Below are 19924 nucleotides of genomic sequence, written 5' to 3'. Positions count from 1 at the left end.
CATGCCTGGTGCCCTCCATGCAAACCTCGCTCCTCAACTCAGTACACTGCTGCCCCTCCTGGCATATGTGGTCACTGAAACAATCCAGCACATAGGCTATGATCCGGTCAGTGTGGGAGCCAGCTCTTCACAACTCAGACCTTGGCTCAGTACACAGCGGCTCCTCCTGGCATATAGGGTCGGCGAAACAATCAGGCACACGAGCTAAAGCCCATTTGGTGTGGGAGTGGATTACACACATCTCTCTGAAGGAGTTCTCACATCAGGGCTCCCATCTGGACCTAGTTCCTTCCGACGCTTCTTCTCTCCAGGCCCCTTCTTGTAATCCATCATTGAATCAAAGAGCCCTTTGAAATGCAGAGAGAGAGCCTGACTCTCCCATCCTCCAGTGAAAGTCCCACCTAGCTTACAGGAATGCAGCAATAAACAAATTTCTCTCGGGGAACTCCTCTACCATTTATTTTTGTATGAGGCAGGCCTGGGCTTTCCAAAATAGAATCAAAGGTCTGCCATGTAATGTACCAGTGCAGGGACGCTTGCACTCAGTGTCCACAGCACACTTACTGCACAGCACTGTTATTCTCATCTATTATGTCACCACAAGCATAACTACATGCAGCCAACACATTCAGTCTGGGCGCACTGTTCAGTACTGCAGCCTTTCTGTATTGTACCAGAGTGTGTTATTTAAAAACACACACTGCCAGGACACACACATTTCCCATTTGCGCACTGTACCACACTTCACTCTTTGTGTAGTGTATTTATTGCGTGTACACATGTAGTCAGCATATTTCCATCACTCATGCACTTCCACACCAACCTGATGTAGCCCAAGGGTGAGTTAAGCATGCAGCAGCAAAACTTTAAATAAGGCAAGTGAGCCTGTTGTGCTCACTTCTGTGACACATGGGTAAAAAGGAACTGTTCACTACTATCAGTACACAGTATGCTGCCACTTCCACACTTGTGCTGCTTAACTCTTGGTGAGAGCGGTAGCCTTCCACCACTGTGAGGGCAGCGCTTTGGGTGCACCATAGCGGTCCAACAGGACCGCAATCCGTGAGTCAGGCCTGTGTCATGGCACATACATGTGATCCGTGTTTGCCTATGACATGACAAGAATCCGCATTATGAGTTTCAGTCAACAGTGCAGTTGGGCACCCAGGGCAGGAATAGACAACTCTTACCATGCAGAGGACTTTCCTGTCCCAACAGGCCATTAGATCAAAGTGACCCTCATGTAAAGATGGGTATTGTCAGCATACTGATCATTAGACATCTCTCATGGTTTAACATTACCTCCAGCAGATCTCTCAGCAGGTTTAAAGGAAATGAAGGTGAAATTAAGTCTTCCATGACAGGGAGGAAGGGGGTTATCTGGTGTCTCAAATATCATAGATTGTGATACACACTGAGGAAGAAGGAAACTTGTTGAGAGGATGAGGAGAAGGTCTCCATGGTGCAGGGAAATCAAAAGCCATTGGCAAGTCTAGATAGGTCTCACCTGTAAACGAAACATGGATGGCACCATCTAGGACCTCAGTGGTAAAGGGGTTAGCTGTACATTTGGGTATGAAATTCAAAATGCAGGTATACTGGAGATTGACACTTGAGCAGGTATTTGTGTAGCATCTTCTTGATCAGTTCATCCATAGAGGGAAGTTTGGAAACTGAGCTCAGATAATGAAAATCAGAGGAGTCTGGGTTTGCTTTCTTTAGCAAAGGGTGAGTGTGGCCAGATTTTAAATAAAAAGGAAACCTTCTTGTGAAGGTGAAGCTTCCTAATTTTTGAGGAGATTTTAATAGGTCACTGGTGTTTACTAGTTGTTTAGTGTGACTGGAATTGCAATTAAGGTTAGATTCATGTAGAGTAAAAATTGTCTTTGGGAAGACTGCACAGAGTACTTTAATAAAAGAGTGTGGAGTTTGCTGGCTCTCTGCCATGGGTGAAGGCATCTATTAAGACTTACTACAGTCCGAGCTGGAGCAATAGTATATTCTTCTCTCCAAGAAAATACAAACTGTTGGCCTACACTGTGCTCAGATTCAAGCATTGGGAAATGTTTATTGCTTGTAGTAACATTATAGCTTTATCACAGACTGCAAAATAAAGAACACCAGTCTGGCAATTTTTCAGATCACACTTAGGATGGGGGTTCACTTATTAAGCAAAACCATGATTGAACCCTTCAAATATCCATTGGTAAGTAGCTCCGCTGGGACACTTTAATTTGTACTGTGATCTAACTGAGGCTTTCGTTGTTACCTTTGTTACCTTTATGACTCTAATAGTAGAACACAAGGAAACGCATTGAGATGTTCAAATCTTAGATGTTGAAGAACTAATATTAGAGGTAGTGGCAAAAATCAGGGAAGTTGTAAGAGTAACACACATGATCTGACTTCTGGAGACTCCTTCTTAATGAAAGGTGGGCTCTGTTCAATGACCGTTTTTCAGTAGGGCCATTTGTTAAGGACCCTCAATGGCATGGTACTTGAACTCTGCCATCAAGTAAACAACTCACTCTGACTCTTTGGAACCGGTTTCCTTGCTCCGAGAGTGGGGTTGTGAGCTTTAGATCTGGAACTCCTGTATACCAAAGAATAATAAAATAGGAAGGAAGCCCAAGACCATAACGTATTACTGTTTGAGATTGAAACCCCTGCACTCAAACATGACACTCCTGCTACATTCCCTCTTATCTACATTACCATTTTTCTCTCAGCCCTTGCAACCTGGGAATCTGCCATACTACCACTTATAGTGCATAGCAGAAATCAAGGAGCTATGCATCCTGCTTTCCCATCATGCCAGCCACGTTCTACCCATTCTGAGGATCTCTACTCCCAAGTTTTGGAGATGAATGCTGAGGTTGATGATGTGGAAGGTGCTTATTTGCTCCTCATTTCCTGAAAATAGGCAGGATGTTCATAGAACAGCTAGCTCGAATGAAGACTGGCCTGAAATTAGGGAATCTTTTGATCACATGCTGCTTAGGAAGGTACCGGAGATTGCTGGTACCCCCTCCACATGACTCTATCTTGCCCAGGAGCGCACCACAAGGTTATGTGCCTCTTTTATCCTCACTAAATTTACTACGGAGACTATGATTTTAATGCATATATCCCAGTATTCTATTTTACATCCTATGCAGTAGTACGCTGTGCTCTCTACCATTCCTATGTGACTCTTAGAGTATATCCATATGTATCCCTTCCCTATGTATATAGAGATAACTCTAATCACTAGTATATGTAGTAGACCTTTGTACTATCTACCATTCCTATGTGACTCTTAGAGTATATCCAGCCATGTCCCCTCCCCATGTATATAGAGATAACTCTAATCACTAGTATATGCTGTAGACCGTTGTGCTCTCCACCATTCCTATGTGACTCTTAGAGTATATCCATTTGTATCTCCTCCTTGTGTGACTTTACATCTTGTACATTTGCCATTTTTTCTGTTTGTATCCTCTATGTAACGCATGTAATACTAAATCCTTATGTTTTCAACTGGTTCTTATGTAAAGCGCTCTGACACCTTCGGGTAAAGTTTGCGCTATATAAAATCGCATAAATAAATATCCATGGCAAGGGAGTGTCATGTTCATACTGAGAGTATTGGCATGAGTGTGTGCAGTGCCAGTTCTGAATGAACAGCTGATGAAATTGTGTATGATGGTAAGACAATGGAATGTGCATGTAAACCTCCCCATTCAGTCAGACCTTGCTTATCATGAACTCATACTGTTTGTTATTCCTGTTAGAGGAAAAAGTGATGTTCCAAGAAACCCCATGACTTACAGGTACAATTCACTACTGTTGCGTTTAGTTGTCTTCCTTTTAAGGATAGGCTGGCAGTGATAAGAGAGACTGTGGTGAAGTGAAATACCCATTTCAAATAGAGATAAGATGATTGATCGAATCTGTGCAAATAGTCTAAACCACTGGCAATCACTCTGGATAGCATTCCAACCCATCATGTTTCGCCCACTGTGGCACTCTAGAGAATGGCCCACTGTGTGCAATAAAATGTTGACCCTGCTCTGCATGGGAGAAGTGCATTCCAAACAAGGTGGAAAATTGCCCTGGATTGCTTGTGTTTCTTTCTCGAAGGGGTCTCCCCTAGCAGGTAAAAATGGACTGTTCTCATAAAAGTCATTACTAATCTGCATAAGGTGGACCTCTGTCTAAAGTGGCAGAGTGGGCAAAATCGATGTGTTAGCCTTATAAAATACTCTTTGCCACTTCAATTCCAGTGACCCTAATGGTGGGGAGAGCCATATCAAATTTTCCAAGGTAAAGTTGGCGCTGAGATATGAACATTTCATAGTAGGATTGTTACAGTTATCCATAAAGATCTTTGATAAGTCTGTCTTCTATGTAAAAATTCTGTGTCATTGGAGTAAAATATCCATCATGAATCCACGATTTGCTCAATCCTGTACATAACTTCTCCCTTAGCAGTCCTGGACAATGTAAAATAAAGCATGATAATTAATATATTATATATATATATATATATATATATATATATATATATATATACCAAGATTGTAATCATATAGCTGCAATGAATTTTCTACTGACTGACAACCAAATAAATATATCTACTTTGAACTAGCTAAAAATTAAGGAATACATTGACGTGAAAGTGCCAGAAATTACCCATACATGCTTACTTTTGGACAGAATGCATTTGAGGCTCACAGACCAGCTGTGTGAAATACTATTCACTTATATCTTAGAAGACTAAATCAACATTCGCATGCTCATTAAAAACAGTTTTGTCACTGCTTGTGGAACACTGCACGGAATACTCAAATAACTGCATTGAATACAAAAAAGAAGATCCATGATGCTTGTCCCTTTTCTACTTTCTGCATGCTAATGTGATAAGCCTGACTCATTAGCATATGTTTGTTTCACAGCGAAAATGAAGCAAATGAAGAGCTTCTGAAGAATAACTTTGCAACCTTTACTGTACCTCTAAGGTACGAAGTTCAGCTAAATGTCCATGGGTGAGTGATATTTTTTGTCAGCTCCATTGAGTTTATAAATATTTGAATACGTTCATTTATTTTCTTACAATAGATTAATGTTCTTTTGCGTGTTTAGCATTCCTTCATATTTTTTTTATCGAAGTATAAAGACTGCAGAGGGTGGACATAGGGCTTTGAGACAACAAAGTGAGATTTCTGATCCATACAATTTTATTTAAAGCATTCTTTCCAAGGACTTTTTCCAATCCCATTCCTTCCACCTACTTGTGTGTATTAAGATGTAGCCAACATGACATGTTGTTTAGTACCGAATCACAGAAACCTTTAGACCTCTTGACGGGGCATCCAAATGATGTAGGGAGAGAGAGAGAGGTAGTCATGTTCTTCTAGAGCCAGAGAAAGCAGGAGCCAGATGTATGAAGCGATTATTCATTTGCAAAAGGTCTGATGGACAAACGTGGGATGTTTGCAAAGGCAAAAATTCCTTTTGGTTGTAACAAACCCAAATTGCGATTCGGTTCTCATGGACTACTGCCTCCTCTTATCAAAATAATATTTAACCTTTTTTTTTTTTTTAAACGTTTCTCGTTTTCTTTTATTTAAAAGCAAGCCGAGATTTGGTGGTCTACTGACCCCGGGAGACCACCATCTCTGTAATAGTTGCGAATCACAGTGGGTAACAATTTGCAGTCTATCTCATTAATGTTCATGAGGTATTTCGAATTATGACCCATTTCGATTTGGTATATTATGAATCAACCTATTAGTACAGAGGTCTGTTCTCAAAATGCTTCTCTGGTCGCAAAAATACTGGTCGCAAATTGCGACCAGTATATTGCGACCAGTGCTTCACACATTTGGCCTCTCGTGCTTAGTTAGTGCTGTAGCATTCCAATGTAGATCCCTGAATCCATTTTCTGGGTGATGCAGAGCCCATTTGGCCTAAACAAGAAAACTCTCCTGTAACTCATTTTGTCATGCAAGGCTACACTACTGACACTTTTGTTGGCCCTCGGGAGCAGCTCTTACAGCACGCGCTGCAACTGTTCAAGGCAGGGCATGTTGCGGTGGTGTTGCAGCCTCACTAGTTAAATCACACCAATCTCAAAGACGGCGATGGGATAGGAAAGAGGTGTGCCAGTGTTTTAATTTTCCCAGTGTCCCTTAAGACACATCCAGCTACTGTGGCTCACGTTGTAACTTATTTTTAGCCTGCTATTTTTCCAATGAATCCTAATATTAGTCCATTAGCAGTAACATGCTTGTATTTGCATTTGAAAAGCTAGCCTATCACTGTCCTGTTATCTAATATGCAGCTTAAATCTGTTGGTAGTCACAAGGTTCAAGAAGACTAGATGGGGAGGCAGGGCTTTTTCCATTGCTGCTTCTAAGCTATGGAATTCCTTCCCTGGCAACCTCTCTGGACAAATGTCTCACTCTTTTTTCCGCAAGGCTCTTAAGACCTGGCTCTTTACAGAGACATCAGTTTGAATTTTTCCTTTCTTTCTGTATGACAGTCCCTCCTGCAGCACCTTGACGCCTCTGGGCTACGTTCGCACTTTAGAAATATAATATTCATTCATTCGTTCAACCTTTGATTACTAACAAGAAAAATGACAGAGTCAGGAGCTAGATTTTATTATGCATTTCACAAGTTTTCCTGGTGCACTACTATATATGATACCATCAGCCATTTCTGGCTTTTCACCTCACAGCATGTTCCATTGTGGGGCTTGTAGTTTTGCTTTTAAGATTTTCATTTTGAGCTCCAAACCCCGAGCATGCAAACGTTGTTCGCTAAAATGCCAGAATTGGGTTAAGGTGTTCTACATGGCATGGAGCCACTTGAATGTGTGACTGTATGTGGTATTTATATAGCATGAACCTATCTAAAAGGAAGAGTGTTGTACAGGATCTAAGACAAGCACAAGGTCAACATGTGATAGAGAGGTAGCTGGGTTGTCAACTATTGATGCTGTGTTCTTTAAATAGGTGTGTCTTCAACTTTTTCCTAAATTGAAGCAGCGTTATTCCATATCCTGGGTGCATAGATGACCCGCTTTGGTTTCAAATTTTACAAGGTCCTCTATTTCAACAACTGATTGTTTTCACACAAAACCAAAAGTAAACTCTGTTCACATATTTTGTGAGTGCTCACTCTTTTATTCAGATCATAAATTAAAGCAAGCATTGGCAGTAAGAATCGTTTTACCTTTTGTGTAATGTAATAAAAGTAAAACAAAGTTAGCAGTGGGGAAACCTTCCTTAATTCAAAGAATACATAGCAAACAGGTGCAGTAGCAGAAGGAACACCACACCGTCTCTCACAATAAAGAACAGGTACAGCACAAGTCACTAATGCACTTAAGAGGAAGTGAAGGGAGTTAAAGGATTATTGTATGCCCTCTTTACTCAACCATAAGCATGCAAGAAATGGAAAACTCTTTAAAGAAACAGCCCAAACCTCTTACAAAATTACAATACATTTGTGTACTCATATGCGATGATGAATCCTCACCTACCTACTGTGATATGCTAGCACCGGAAAGCATCCAAGAGTACTGCTGTAGGCTGAGTGCATAGTCGCCCAGTTATGGGTTCAGTAGTCTGGGTGAGGTTATGTCCTTCATAATGATATTTAGGTTCTGCCCTTCTTAAACTGTCAGACATATATCAAAACTGTGTGAGTTAGCTAAAATTGCTTTTTACTGGTGTCTCCCTCCACCAAGATTAAAAACAGGAGGTTCGAGCAAATGACCCTACCTCTCTTTTCCATTGACCTGCTTCAATGCCCTCTTTTTGGTTTCGAGGGGTCAGGCGTCTTCCTCAGGACTACAGGTATCTCACACCTACTATTGTGAAATACAATTCGTGGAGAAATATTCATGGGGCCTGTTATGCATGTGCATTCAATTAATCCTTTGCTTTTTCTGTGGTAACAGCAGTAGACACATCCCTTCTTGAGCAAAAAACGTGCTCGGTTCAATCATTCAGAGGACAGGTACAGGTAGGCAGAAGGAAAATGTTCTGTATCACAGGACAGGAACCAATTGGGCAGCTGCAGTGCACACTTTGCTTCCTCAAAGATCAGTTACAACAGGCCAGGAACAAAGCAATCTTCTGTCTCTTACAGAACTCAGCTAGTGCAAAATTGCATTCCTTGCAGAACAGATTCAGAAGGGATCACTAGTACAGCGCTTTCATCAGTCACACCACATGTACACTTAAGGCATGAGTGATATGTAGGTCAGAGAGAGATCTTTGCAGCGGGTGCTTAACACAGTGAGAGCAATATTTAGGTGGATGAATGAGGGACACCATTCTCACTTAGGACATATACAATATCAGAATCCTGCTGGTCCTAGTGTTGTCGCCCAGAGACTCACAGTTTGTGTTGATTCTTTGGTTTTTCACGTTTCAAGAAATGGCCATTACCTAGCAGTTCAAAACTCACCAAACATGTGGATAGGGTCCAAAGAGAGGCAGCAATCTGTGTCCTTTCAGTGAGCAATCACCCATCCTTGTGTATATAGCCTTATGATGGAATGATGCCGCCATCTTCTCAATCTCATTGGCCTTCGACTCATGCACATCTAAATGCTGTGCATCAATCCACTGACTTCATTTCATTCATTCAGGCTCAGTGGAGGGCCGGTGCAGCCCTTTTAAAATGTGGTCAAGGAACCAGATTGAAGATGTTTCATTAATAACAGTGGATAGAACTTCTAAATTTTGTGTGATGGAGGGGCAAACTGTCCTTGTAGGCATCACTTCCTGAAGTAAGTCAGCCTCTTTGGCAGCTGCAGGTCATTTTCCGCAGAGGGGGATGGTTGAGGAAGAAGCAGCCCATTTGCCTAGGAAGAGAACTTTAGACAGTCACCATACAGGGTTGCTTGTATCGGCTGGTCCTGTGCCTCAAGCACTTGTGGCACAGACTGAGAGGACAACTTCCAAAAGATAATTATAGGTATACCCAATGCACTCAAAAGTAAAACATATGTTCAGTAACATTCAAACACATATACAATGTACAAAGTGACAGAGAGATGTAGGAATCTCCAGTGGGAGAGTGGTCCGATGGAGTCCTTCATTTAGTAAAACAGCCAGCCGACACGTGTTTCATCGCTATTGCGAATCCTCAGGGCTGAAAAAACAAATAGATGACAATGGAGCATCTAATATGCGACTAATTGACACAAAGATGCTGCAATATGAAATCTAAGACAGATTCTCTTGACTTCCACTATGTGAAGACGTGAATATATTAGCATTGTTGTGGTCATGTGTAGCCTAACACATACGTGTCGAAAGTGCTCCTACGGCGTCGTCTTATAGGAGTGCTGGTGACCAAGTGAACATGTGAGTCTGTGATAGGCTCCATATATCCCTCTTAAACAGTGACAGTTTGCAGTTTGGCACTGCCAAAAGACAAACCGTATTAAATCTAAAATTGCGGGTGCTATTCATTGTGTCCGACTCACTCACACTGCGTGCAGGTTGTGATGACGCCAATTCACATGACCGTTTCAAAAAGATTGCACATACCTATATATGGCTGTATTTTGTCCTTTGGTGAAAAATCTACCCTCCTACATACAGGACAGCACATCCTGAGCACTTTGGCGGACATCCAATGGCAACCAGATTCAATACTGGTGACAATGGATGTGGTGTCACTTTACACCAGTATTAACATGGACCTGGGTTTACTGGCGGTAAATAAAATTCTGCATAACAGACCTGCAACATTATGGCAACAGACAGACATGCTATCCACGATGATGGAACTAGTACTGAAAACAATTTTTTCATGTTTTATCAAACCTGGTACCGACAAAAGAGAGGTGTGGCTATGGGTTCCAAATTTTCACCTTCTTTTGCGAACCTCTTCATGGGCACACTCGAATCGGATTTGATTTGGGGTAGTAAAGGTGCTCAATATATCGACTCCATAATTTTTTGGGGTCGGTATATTGACGATTGCATTTTGATATGGTCAGGTTCAGGGAGTTATGGGCCCGGCCCCTGTAGATAAATCTCCTGTAGGACTCTTGGACTTCTTTCCCCCGCTTTCTCTGGAGGATTTGGATAACCTTCTTAATAAGACTAAATCTGGTTCCCCTCTGGATGTATGCCCTCTTAGGATCCTCAAACAGTGCCGAGATACTTTATTGCCTCCACTGGCTGATATTATGAACAAAGCCATGAGGGATGGCATCTTTCCCACCCAGTGGAAAAATGCGGTGGTAAAACCTTTACTAAAAAAGGCCTCTGTGGATCCCGCAGTTTTAAAAAATTTCCGGCCTATTTCTCTCCTCCCGGCCCCTGCAAAGATGCTTGAAGCACATCTTAATAAGCATCTTGCTGCATATATAGAGAACTCGGGTTGCCTTGACTCTTCCCAGCATGGATTTAGGAGGGAACATAGCACCGAGTCTGCCCTCACTATCGTGCTAGATAACATCCGCACGCGTGTTGATGGAGGTCAGACCACCCTCCTGATCCTTCTAGATCTGACGGCGGCCTTTGATACCCTATCTCCCTCAGTATTAACATCACGGCTGAGGGAGGTTGGGGTCCGGGGGGCAGCCTTAGATCTACTCACTTCCTTCCTCAACCATCGAGTGCAAAGAGTGAAGCTGGGGGAGTATCTATCTCCATCCCTTCCTGTGCAATGTGGGGTCCCTCAGGGATCGGCTTTGAGTCCGACCCTATTCAACATCTATGTGACCCCACTTGCCAGGCTAATTAAATCATTTGGGATGGAGATAGTGTCTTATGCCGATGACACCCAGATCCTCGTCTCTCTCTCCCAATCAGGTGTCCCGATTGCCGCCAACTTTAGATCTTGTATGGAGGCAGTCGGGCAATGGATGATGTATAATTCATTAAAACTGAATGGAGAGAAGACGGAGGTAATGGTATTTGGAGGGAAAGAGGACGTCTGGTCATCTAGTTGGTGGCCAGATTCTTTAGGAGCTTGCCCCACCCCCACTTCTTTGGCTAAAAACTTAGGGGTCATGATTGACCCTGTTCTCAATCTGGACAAACAGGTCAACCGAACCATCTCTACATGTTGGGGCATCATTCATATTCTCAGGAGGATTAGACACTATCTATCCTTGCAGGCAAGGAAACAGATTGCTGTTGCCCTGATTGGCTCTCGGCTGGACTACTGCAATGCGCTGTATGTGGGACTGAATAAGAGTCTACTGCAGCGCTTGCAGGTAGTCCAGAACGCCACTGCTAGGTTTGTCCTAGACCTCCCCAAACGGGCCTCAGCCACAGCGGCTAGAAAGCTGCTACACTGGCTTCCTGTGGAGGACCGCATCCGCTTCAAGACCCTGTGCATGATCTATAGGGCACTAGCCAAGAACAGTCCCACAGGCATAGTATCCATTCTGTCCCGCTACACCCCCGTCAGGAACCTACGCTCCTCGAGTGGGCTTCTTTTGTCAGTCCCCCGTATTAGGAGAACTAGATGGGGGGTAGAGCTTTCTCTACCTTAGGGCCCAAGTGGTGGAACTCCCTCCCTGTCGAACTAAGATCCCTACCCACTATCCAGGCCTTCAGAAAGGCCCTTAAGACCCATCTTTTCGTACAGGCCTATGTGTAAGGATGATATGATGTGATTTGTGATATATGTTGTTAGGCGCCTTGATGCCTTCGGGTTATTGTTTTGTGCAATATAAATTTTATTTCAATTCAATTCAAGAACTTTTGGATGATTTTGTAGGACTAACATTGAGTTTCTAGATGTGGAATTTTATGTATCTTCCAACTGTCTACAGAGCAGGCTATTCAGAAAGTCCACTGCATGTAATGCCATCCTACATGCGTCCAACTCCCATCCACCACACCAAATCAATGCAATACCTTATGGTGAATTTCTAAGGGCAAGAAGGAATTGCAGTGAGGATTTGGAATTTGAGCGGTGTCTAGACAGTATGAAGGATAGATTTGCAGTGAGAGGCTACCCTCCCAATGTAATACGTAAGGCCGAAAAAAGAGTTGGGAAAGTGAAAAGAGCCAATACATTGCTGACACACACACACTCCACACAGAATACCGATACTGTAAGGCTAATCACTGAATATAATTCTCTTCATGGCCCGCTACGTAAGAGATTGACCAAACATTGGGGGCTCTTAAAGTCAGAAAAAGCGCTCAAGAACTGCATCACTGATGGACCACAGATCACTTTCAGAAGAGGCAACACACTCAGGACCAAATTGAGTCCTACTGTTCCCCGTAGCACCACCACTACAACATGGATGACTCAACATAGTGTGGGATTCTACAAATGTGGTTTCTGTACAATGTGCAGATGGGCGAAGCATGGCACCACCAATTTTGTTGGTTCGGATGGCGAGACCTACCCCATCAAAACCAATATAAATTGTACGACTAGATTTGTGGTGTATGTCATCGAATGTCCGTGTGGTAAAATCTATGTGGGGAGCACCATTGGACCCCTGAAGGACCGGATTACAGAACACATCAGAGCTATTTAAAAACGTGACCCCAAATATCCTGTAGCCTTACATGTTGCTGCCTGTCAGAATGGCAACAGTGATATATGTGTAAGATTTTTTGGTATTGACATGGTTTCGCAAGGAGTCAGAGGGGGGAACCGAGAACTCAAACTACGACGCACAGAAGCCATGTGGATCATGCGCTTGCGTTCGGTCCAACATGGACTTAATTATGATCAGGAGATGCAGTATTTCTTGTGAGACTAAGATTACATGTGTACACTGCGTCTTATTGGGCTGGGTACACAATTTTCACTTTTCACTCATTCAATTTTTTATCTGTGTGTTCTGGACTCCACCTGTGATCACCCTTTCTGCTTGGATGGATAGGTTCTTGATTCACAGTCCTCACTGAATGTCATATCAAAACATATACCTAGAACATAAGATAGATCAATGAAGTAGTGACAAAATTCCAACACAGGGGTGTTGGTTTTCAGTTATCAAATGTATTGACACATACAGAATTGAAACTATGATACAAATAGAGCAGCAACGTTGTTGCTCAGAACAATATATAGTGACAATATAATACTTTTGAATGTTATTCAATATATACAAGTTGTTTGTTCTGGACTCCACCACGCCGTAGGAGCACTTTCCACACGTATGTGTTGGGCTACACATGACCACAACAATGCTAATATATTCACGTCTCACATAGTGGAAGTCAAGAGAATCTGTCTTAGATTTCATATTGCAGCATCTTTGTGCCAATTAGTCGCATATTAGATGCTCCATTGTCATCTATTTGTTTTTTCAGCCCTGAGGATTCGCAATAGCGATGAAACACGTGTCGGCTGGCTGTTTTACTAAATAAAGGACTCCATCGGACCACTCTCCCACTGGAGATTCCTACATCTCTCTGTCACTTTGTACATTGTATATGTGTTTGAATGTTACTGAACATATGTTTTACTTTTGAGTGCATTGGGTATACCTGTAATTCTTGTTATTTGGTAGTTTTACTACTAAACATTGAGTGGTTCCAGGGCTCTCCACTCACCCAGGTGCACCACCTTATTTGCTAGGTATTATCAAGTGTGTTCACTTTAGGTTGTGCACCCAGTGTTCTTTGCTGACTAAAAAGCCTTTCAGTTCTTTCCAACTTCCAAACGATAGCCTGCCCATCACTCATTTCCAAAAGCTGGAGCATTGTCTGGCCATGTGCTCAGTGGCATTTGGCTGGGGGAAAGGAGGAGCTTCTGCCTACACTACAGTCTTTGTGCCATTCGGCTGACTTTACTGCTGGTCTTGGGCTCCCTTAGAGTGTGGCAAGAGAGAATTAGAGGTTAAATCTAGACCATTGTCTGTGATTTGTGCATTATTGGCAGATGGTGGGGGAGAAGGAGACCGCAGCGGCCCGTGCAGGTAATATCAGTGAGGCGGTGGAGTTGGGGGGGGGGGGGGGTGCGGGGGGAGGTTTGACAAATGACGAAGAGGGGAAATACATTATTTATTTAATTTTCCCTCGTGGACGTCTGCCGAATCCTCCCGACCCGGCCCACCGCTCTTACCTGTATGGGGCGTTGCTGGAAGGAGAGCGCCGCCTTTGACTTGACATAGTTGAGTCAGGATGCTCACAGGGAAACTGACATCTTGTAGTACTGCACTTAGGCAAGCTGTTGATTTCCAGGGTATAATAGTAAAAAGGATTATGGCATAGATGGTTTTGTCCTGAAGCAATGTCTGGTCAGTGAAGAATACATTATATTGCCTGTGTGGAGGTCAGGCTTTCTAGATACATCAGTAAGGGTAACACCAACTATGACAATCTGGAGACTCCTCTGGCTGTGAGTTCACAATCACAGCGCTTGATGGTTCTGTGAGCTGGCATGAAGTGCAAATGGGCCTCTTATGGCCTTTTTTCAGAGCAAAACTACTGCTTTACCAGTGCTAACTTTTCAGCTCATCATGTAATGTCTTTGACTCTATCATGGACATGCATCTTGACTCCAAGGTCCCCTCTATGGGCTTTATTCCATGGGTTCATGTCGGGGCTGATGGATAACGCAATTCCCCTTGTTTAAGGCTCTGAGTAAGATATAGGAAAATCATCGAGTTCCCCTATGGGTGCCCAGATCACCACAAGTGTATTAACTTAAAAAGCACAAAAAAATTGAGTTATTTTCATGCTATACTTTGAGAGAGTACCAGTGTTTAATTTGGGGGTGTGTTAAATGTAGTTGTAGTGTCATAGTTTAATGACTGCCAGATTTTAGGAAGCAAGTGCTCCTGAGATGTTCCGAAATAAAGTTCCCCTGATCAAAGTTCATGAACTTCTTTCTGTAGTAGGTATTCTTAGTAGCAAGGACCTTCTGGTAGGACAGGCTTTCAATTTGTCTGTACTTCCATTTTAGCAGCAGCACATTTCCATTCATGTAAAAATCTCAGACAGTTCAGCCGTATTCCTGTTATTGGTAACACATATCAGGCTGGACTCTCCAGTAAAGTTCACAAGTGAAGAATGATTTTGAGGTCTTGCTTGACACCACAACCATCTGAAGACTCTTTGTTTACACATCACATAGAGTGGGCTTTCGGCCAGCCCTCTTTAACCCCTTGCGTGCTGCCGTCGGCCGACGCGGCCCCACCCATTTTGCGGAACTGCCGCACTGCCGCGAAATCGCGGCCGCGGCAAAGGGGTTAACCTTTGGCTTTTGTGGGACATCCCACTTCAGCCATTTTTTTTTTAAGATGACATCATTCAATTCTTGGATCAACCCAAAGGAGTAAACATCTTTCACCTCATGAAATTGGCTATTTGATGTATCACTTCCTCTCTTAGATAGTGGTTCCATTGCAATTGAAGAGCTGCTTTTTTACAACTGAAAAGTACACTAAATCAGACGTTTTGTCGCAATCAGTTCTTTATCTCAAACTTGCATTGTATGGCCAATCAGTCCTTATTTGTGATTTACTATGCAAGATATATTGCTTCACTGTCGATAAAACCAATACATTTCTATGACGGGTTCATTCCTCTAATGATTTTCATTAGAGGACGATCCTTTGTGATCTGTAGTAGCAATTTTCATTCATTAACTTCTTATAACATTCAGTGTTCATGACCGCTCTGCTGCTCCGGCCACTGAGCCACTCCTAAAATGCAAATTCATTGCACTCCGTGACTTTGGCAAATTCTATAGGCATGCAGCTGAAAATGCAAGCCAAACCTGGTGTATTTGCCAATGCTTTTTCATAGATGCTGTGAACTACTTTGTTGTGTGACATTTCTCAGTCTTGCTCAATTGTGTCTGCTGACCACCTCTCAGCTAACAATGTCACTTTCTCTTGAGGATGAACTTGAATCATCGACCTGGGAAGCTTGGTCACAACATTGATATCACAACTTATGCCCTTATATGCTTACTTTTTGCAGTATCTCCCAACACCTGCTTCATTAAGGTCCTCTGCCCAAATACAGCCCAATCCCAAATATGTACATATTATGTCCACAGGGTAATGTCTCACATTTTGAACGGAAAACTGATATAGTTGAGGTGGGGAAATAGTTAGACCTCAAAAATGCGACTGCAAGTATCTGTCCTCACTCGTGGGGTAGGCATTAGTCAGAGAGCAGAATTTGGGGAACACGCTATTTTTCTTATCTAATGAGGTGACCATACAGACTTGAAAACTCCACAAAATAACCTATAATCTAGCTACAACTGGCAGAGACACCACATTCTAATCAACAAGAGCAACAAGGAGGACTATGACAAAAGCATTATGTAATAAGTAGTAGCACAGTGACCATTAGCAAGTTAAAAACATTGCAGTCAGGTCTAGTTCTGAGTCTAGACAGTCCTTGTACTCATGGGAACTGTATCGGTGTTACTCCGTCTGTCGAATTTAGATCCTCTAACTCCATGTCGGGGTCCTACCATTTTGCTCAATGATCCATTTTTGAGTTAGAGGGATAATGGCAGAGGCATCCGTCTCCCAATCACCAAAATGCAAACAACTGCCCCAGTCAGTCTCACCTGCTATATAGGTTTTTGTAGGGCAGCATACCTAGTGTAGTAGGAATGTTTTCACTACCCAGTAGGAGTCTGTTTACTACATTAATAGCCATGCCCTGCTTATTCAACAGAGTATGTATTATACTGCTGTACCCGTATTGATAAACTCAAGCTTATTATGCAGCAGTGAAGAACATACACATATTCCCCAGAAGATTGGCAGTTCATTATATCCAGTCATAATATATTTATTTCTTAGTCTCTTCTTTCTAGGTGGATCAGTCCTGGTGGCCTTCTTTGTAACTAGACACATGATTGTCATTTGCTCACAGTCCATTATTTTAAGGAGAGGAGTACGGTTTTTGGTGGAGTGATATACACTGATCTCATTCAGCAGTCCAGACTTTAACCATAAGGTTCTGTGGCATCATTTACATATCACCATCATTTTTTATTAAAAAAATAAAATAAATTCCAGGGTCTTTATTAACATTTTTTTTATTTCAACATATTTTTATTGATTATTTACACATATAGTCAACAACGCTTTGTTGTTATAGGGTGGCAGCCCAAACTGGCTGTGTTTATAGAGGATACAGTTACACAGTATATATGTTTGGCTGTCCCCCTATCCACTGTCCCGCTAAGAGAATAAGAATGGGAGAAAAGGGAAAGGATAGAGAAAAAGGCATAGTATACAAGAAGTTTACTTCGTTCGTGTTTGTGTTCTGATCTTGTGGGGGTGTGGTTTAAGGCCTTTTGGGCATTTTTCTGGGTCTGCTCATGGGGGTTTATAGGGGTACAGGAACTCGTCCAGAGACGCCCACATTCCCCTGGAGGTTTGTTTCCATGGTGAGTTCTACAGGGCAGTGCTGTCGCCGCCTCTGAGGGACGTCACCCAGTTGAGCCACCCCTTGAAATTTGCCTTGGATGCGTCTTTCCAATTGGTGAGTACTATTTTCACTGCCGCTGCCAGAAGAAGGCTTAGTAGGTCTCTGTCGTGTTGTGAGTTTATTTCTGTTGTCATGAATGCGGTGGTAAGGGTAGAGAAGTTTGGTTTTAGTGTGCACCCCAACGCTTTATTGATGAAGGTGAATATTTTCTCCCAGAATCCTTTAACTTTGAGACAATAATAGATAAGATGTGCCAAGTCCCCCTTTTCTTTGTCGCAGTTCCAGCACAGATCAGTTTCCCTGAGGCCCAGCTACGCGAGGCGAGCAGGGGTCCAGTAAGTCTTATGTAGTAGCCAGAATTTTGTCTGTGCTAATATTGGGGAGATTTTGTTTTGTGAGGAGGAGGCCCAGAGGAGAAAGAGTTCTCTCTCGCTGAGTGTGTTGTCGAGTTGGCTTTCCCAGTATTTGGCTGCTTTGTCATTGATTTTGGTGGTGCTGGGGCAAAGTAGCTTGTAGAGATGTGATACCTGATGGATTATTCTGTTGCGATTCATCATGTATTGAATGATTGATGGCTTGTGCTTTGCTAGTTTTGCTTTTGTCAGGGCTGTTCTAATTTTCAGGAAGTTGTACAGTTCTATGTCTGGTAGTTTATGCTTCGTTTTCAACGTGGAGAAGGTGGTGGGGTTGCCTCCCTCTTCCAGCTGCGCTGGGTAGGAGATACCTAGCCTCTACCATGTGTCTGTGGAGAGGGGTTTCCCCCTGTACTTAACCTTGGAGTTTGCCCACAGCGATTCCCACTTTGAGTTTTTTACACTGTACTCCATTTTTTGGTCTATTTTAAGCAGGGCGTTTTTAGTATTTTTGAGTATTGGGTTGGAAGCATGTGTGTGTTTGTTGGCTGTGAGGAGAACTATTGGGTCTAGGTTGTTTAGGATGGCTCTCTCAATTGCAAGCCATGCCGGCGTGTACTCCTGGCTAGGTAGAAGCCAGTAGGCCCCCTGTTTTGCTAGAAATGCTGTTTGAAAGGTTTTGAAGTCTGCTACGTTTAAGCCTCCCAGTTTTTTGCCTGGTCTTAGTTTTTTCAAGCTTATAATTGCTTTTTTGTCCCGCCATAGAAATGTATTAATCATCTTATCTATCTTGCAGTGGAAGTCTTCAGTGAGTAGGAGAGGGAGCATACCCAACAGATAGTTGATCATCAGGGTGAACATCATCTTAATTGTTTCTATCCTCCACCACCACGTTATAAATTTGGGGGACCAGGACTCTAACAGTGTCTTTGTTTTCTCTAGCAGTAGCTTTTCATTTTGGTCAAGTGTGGCTTTGAGGTCTTTGCCGAAGTTTATCCCTAGGTATTTGATGAAACCCGTTTGCCATGGTAGGCCCGAGTTCCCCAATGTATCTCTAGTGGTGTGGATGTTAAGTGGTTTGCACTCCTACTTATCCTTGTTTAGCTTGTATCCTGAGTGTTTTGAGTATGTTTCTATGGTTTCCACGAGAGCCGTGATGGAGGTCCTGGGTCGCTCCGTCACTATGATGATGTCGTCCGCGTAAGTGGCTAATTTGACTGTGACCTCGTTGATGATGATCCCTCTCACCTCCTCATTGGCCTTAATGTCCCTGATCAGAGGTTCCAAGGTCAGCAGGAATAACAAGGGGGATAGGGGGCATCCTTGTCTTGTCCCGCGTTGTAGGGCAAAGGGATCCGAGCCCCCCCCCACCATTAATTACAGTTCTAGCTCTGGGGTCCCCGTACAGTGCCATTACTTTCCGTGTGTATGATTCCCCAAGATTGTATGTCCGCATGCATTGTTCTAGGAAGTCCCACGATACCCTGTCAAACCCTTTCTGGGCATCTAGTGAGATAGTCACCTCTGGTTCGTCTATTTTGGAGGCGCGTTCCAATATGTGGCATAAGAGTCGAGGTGTTGTCATGTGACACGCGGGTCTTTAGGAACCCTACCTGTGAGTTGCTTATTAGTCTTGGGAGCACAGTGTTTAGTCTTGAGGTCAGGATTTTGGCGTAGACTTTCCAGTCTACATTGATTAGTGATATGGGCCTGTAGTTTTGGGGACGTTGTGCGTCTTTCCCTTCCTTCAGGATGACTATTATGTTCGCCTCTGACATGGATTGAGAAACTACTCTTTCCCCGCGCAGAGGTTGAACACTTTTTTCATGGTTGGCTGCAGGATCGTTAGGAAAGTTTTATAGAATGTGGCTGTGTACCCATCTGGGCCTTGTGCTTTGTTGTCTTTTAGTGACTTGACCGCCATCTCTATTTCTGCCGAGCTTATCTCCTGTCCTAGCGTCTGTGCTAATTCGTTCGTTATCTTTGGGAGGTTCAATCTGTCTAGGTATCTTGCACACCCTTCTTGGTCTAAGGACTGGTCTTTCTTGTATAGTTCTTGATAGAACTCTTGGAATGTTCTTAGGATATCTTTAAGTCTTGTGTATGTGTTTTTGTGAGCATCGGTGATTGATGAGATGGTGTACTGTCATTGTTTGTGTTTCAGGTAGG

General features: G+C 43.0%; 1 protein-coding gene across 2 annotated transcripts in view; it reads left to right on the top strand.

Moving 5' to 3' along the window:
- ITGA4 (integrin subunit alpha 4) overlaps positions 1-19924 on the top strand; it is a 628337-nt gene that overhangs the window by 541690 nt on the left and 66723 nt on the right. For both annotated transcript variants that reach the window (XM_078681473.1, XM_078681474.1), the window contains one exon: positions 4938-5027. In XM_078681473.1, the coding sequence (XP_078537599.1) occupies positions 4938-5027 (90 nt within the window). The remainder of the gene's footprint in view (positions 1-4937; positions 5028-19924) is intronic.

The sequence above is a fragment of the Lissotriton helveticus genome, chromosome 3_1, assembly GCF_964261635.1.
Source record: "Lissotriton helveticus chromosome 3_1, aLisHel1.1, whole genome shotgun sequence".
NCBI classification, from domain to species: domain Eukaryota; kingdom Metazoa; phylum Chordata; class Amphibia; order Caudata; family Salamandridae; genus Lissotriton; species Lissotriton helveticus.
Note: the sequence above shows the minus strand (reverse complement) of the source record. Positions and strands in the feature narration are given on the sequence as shown.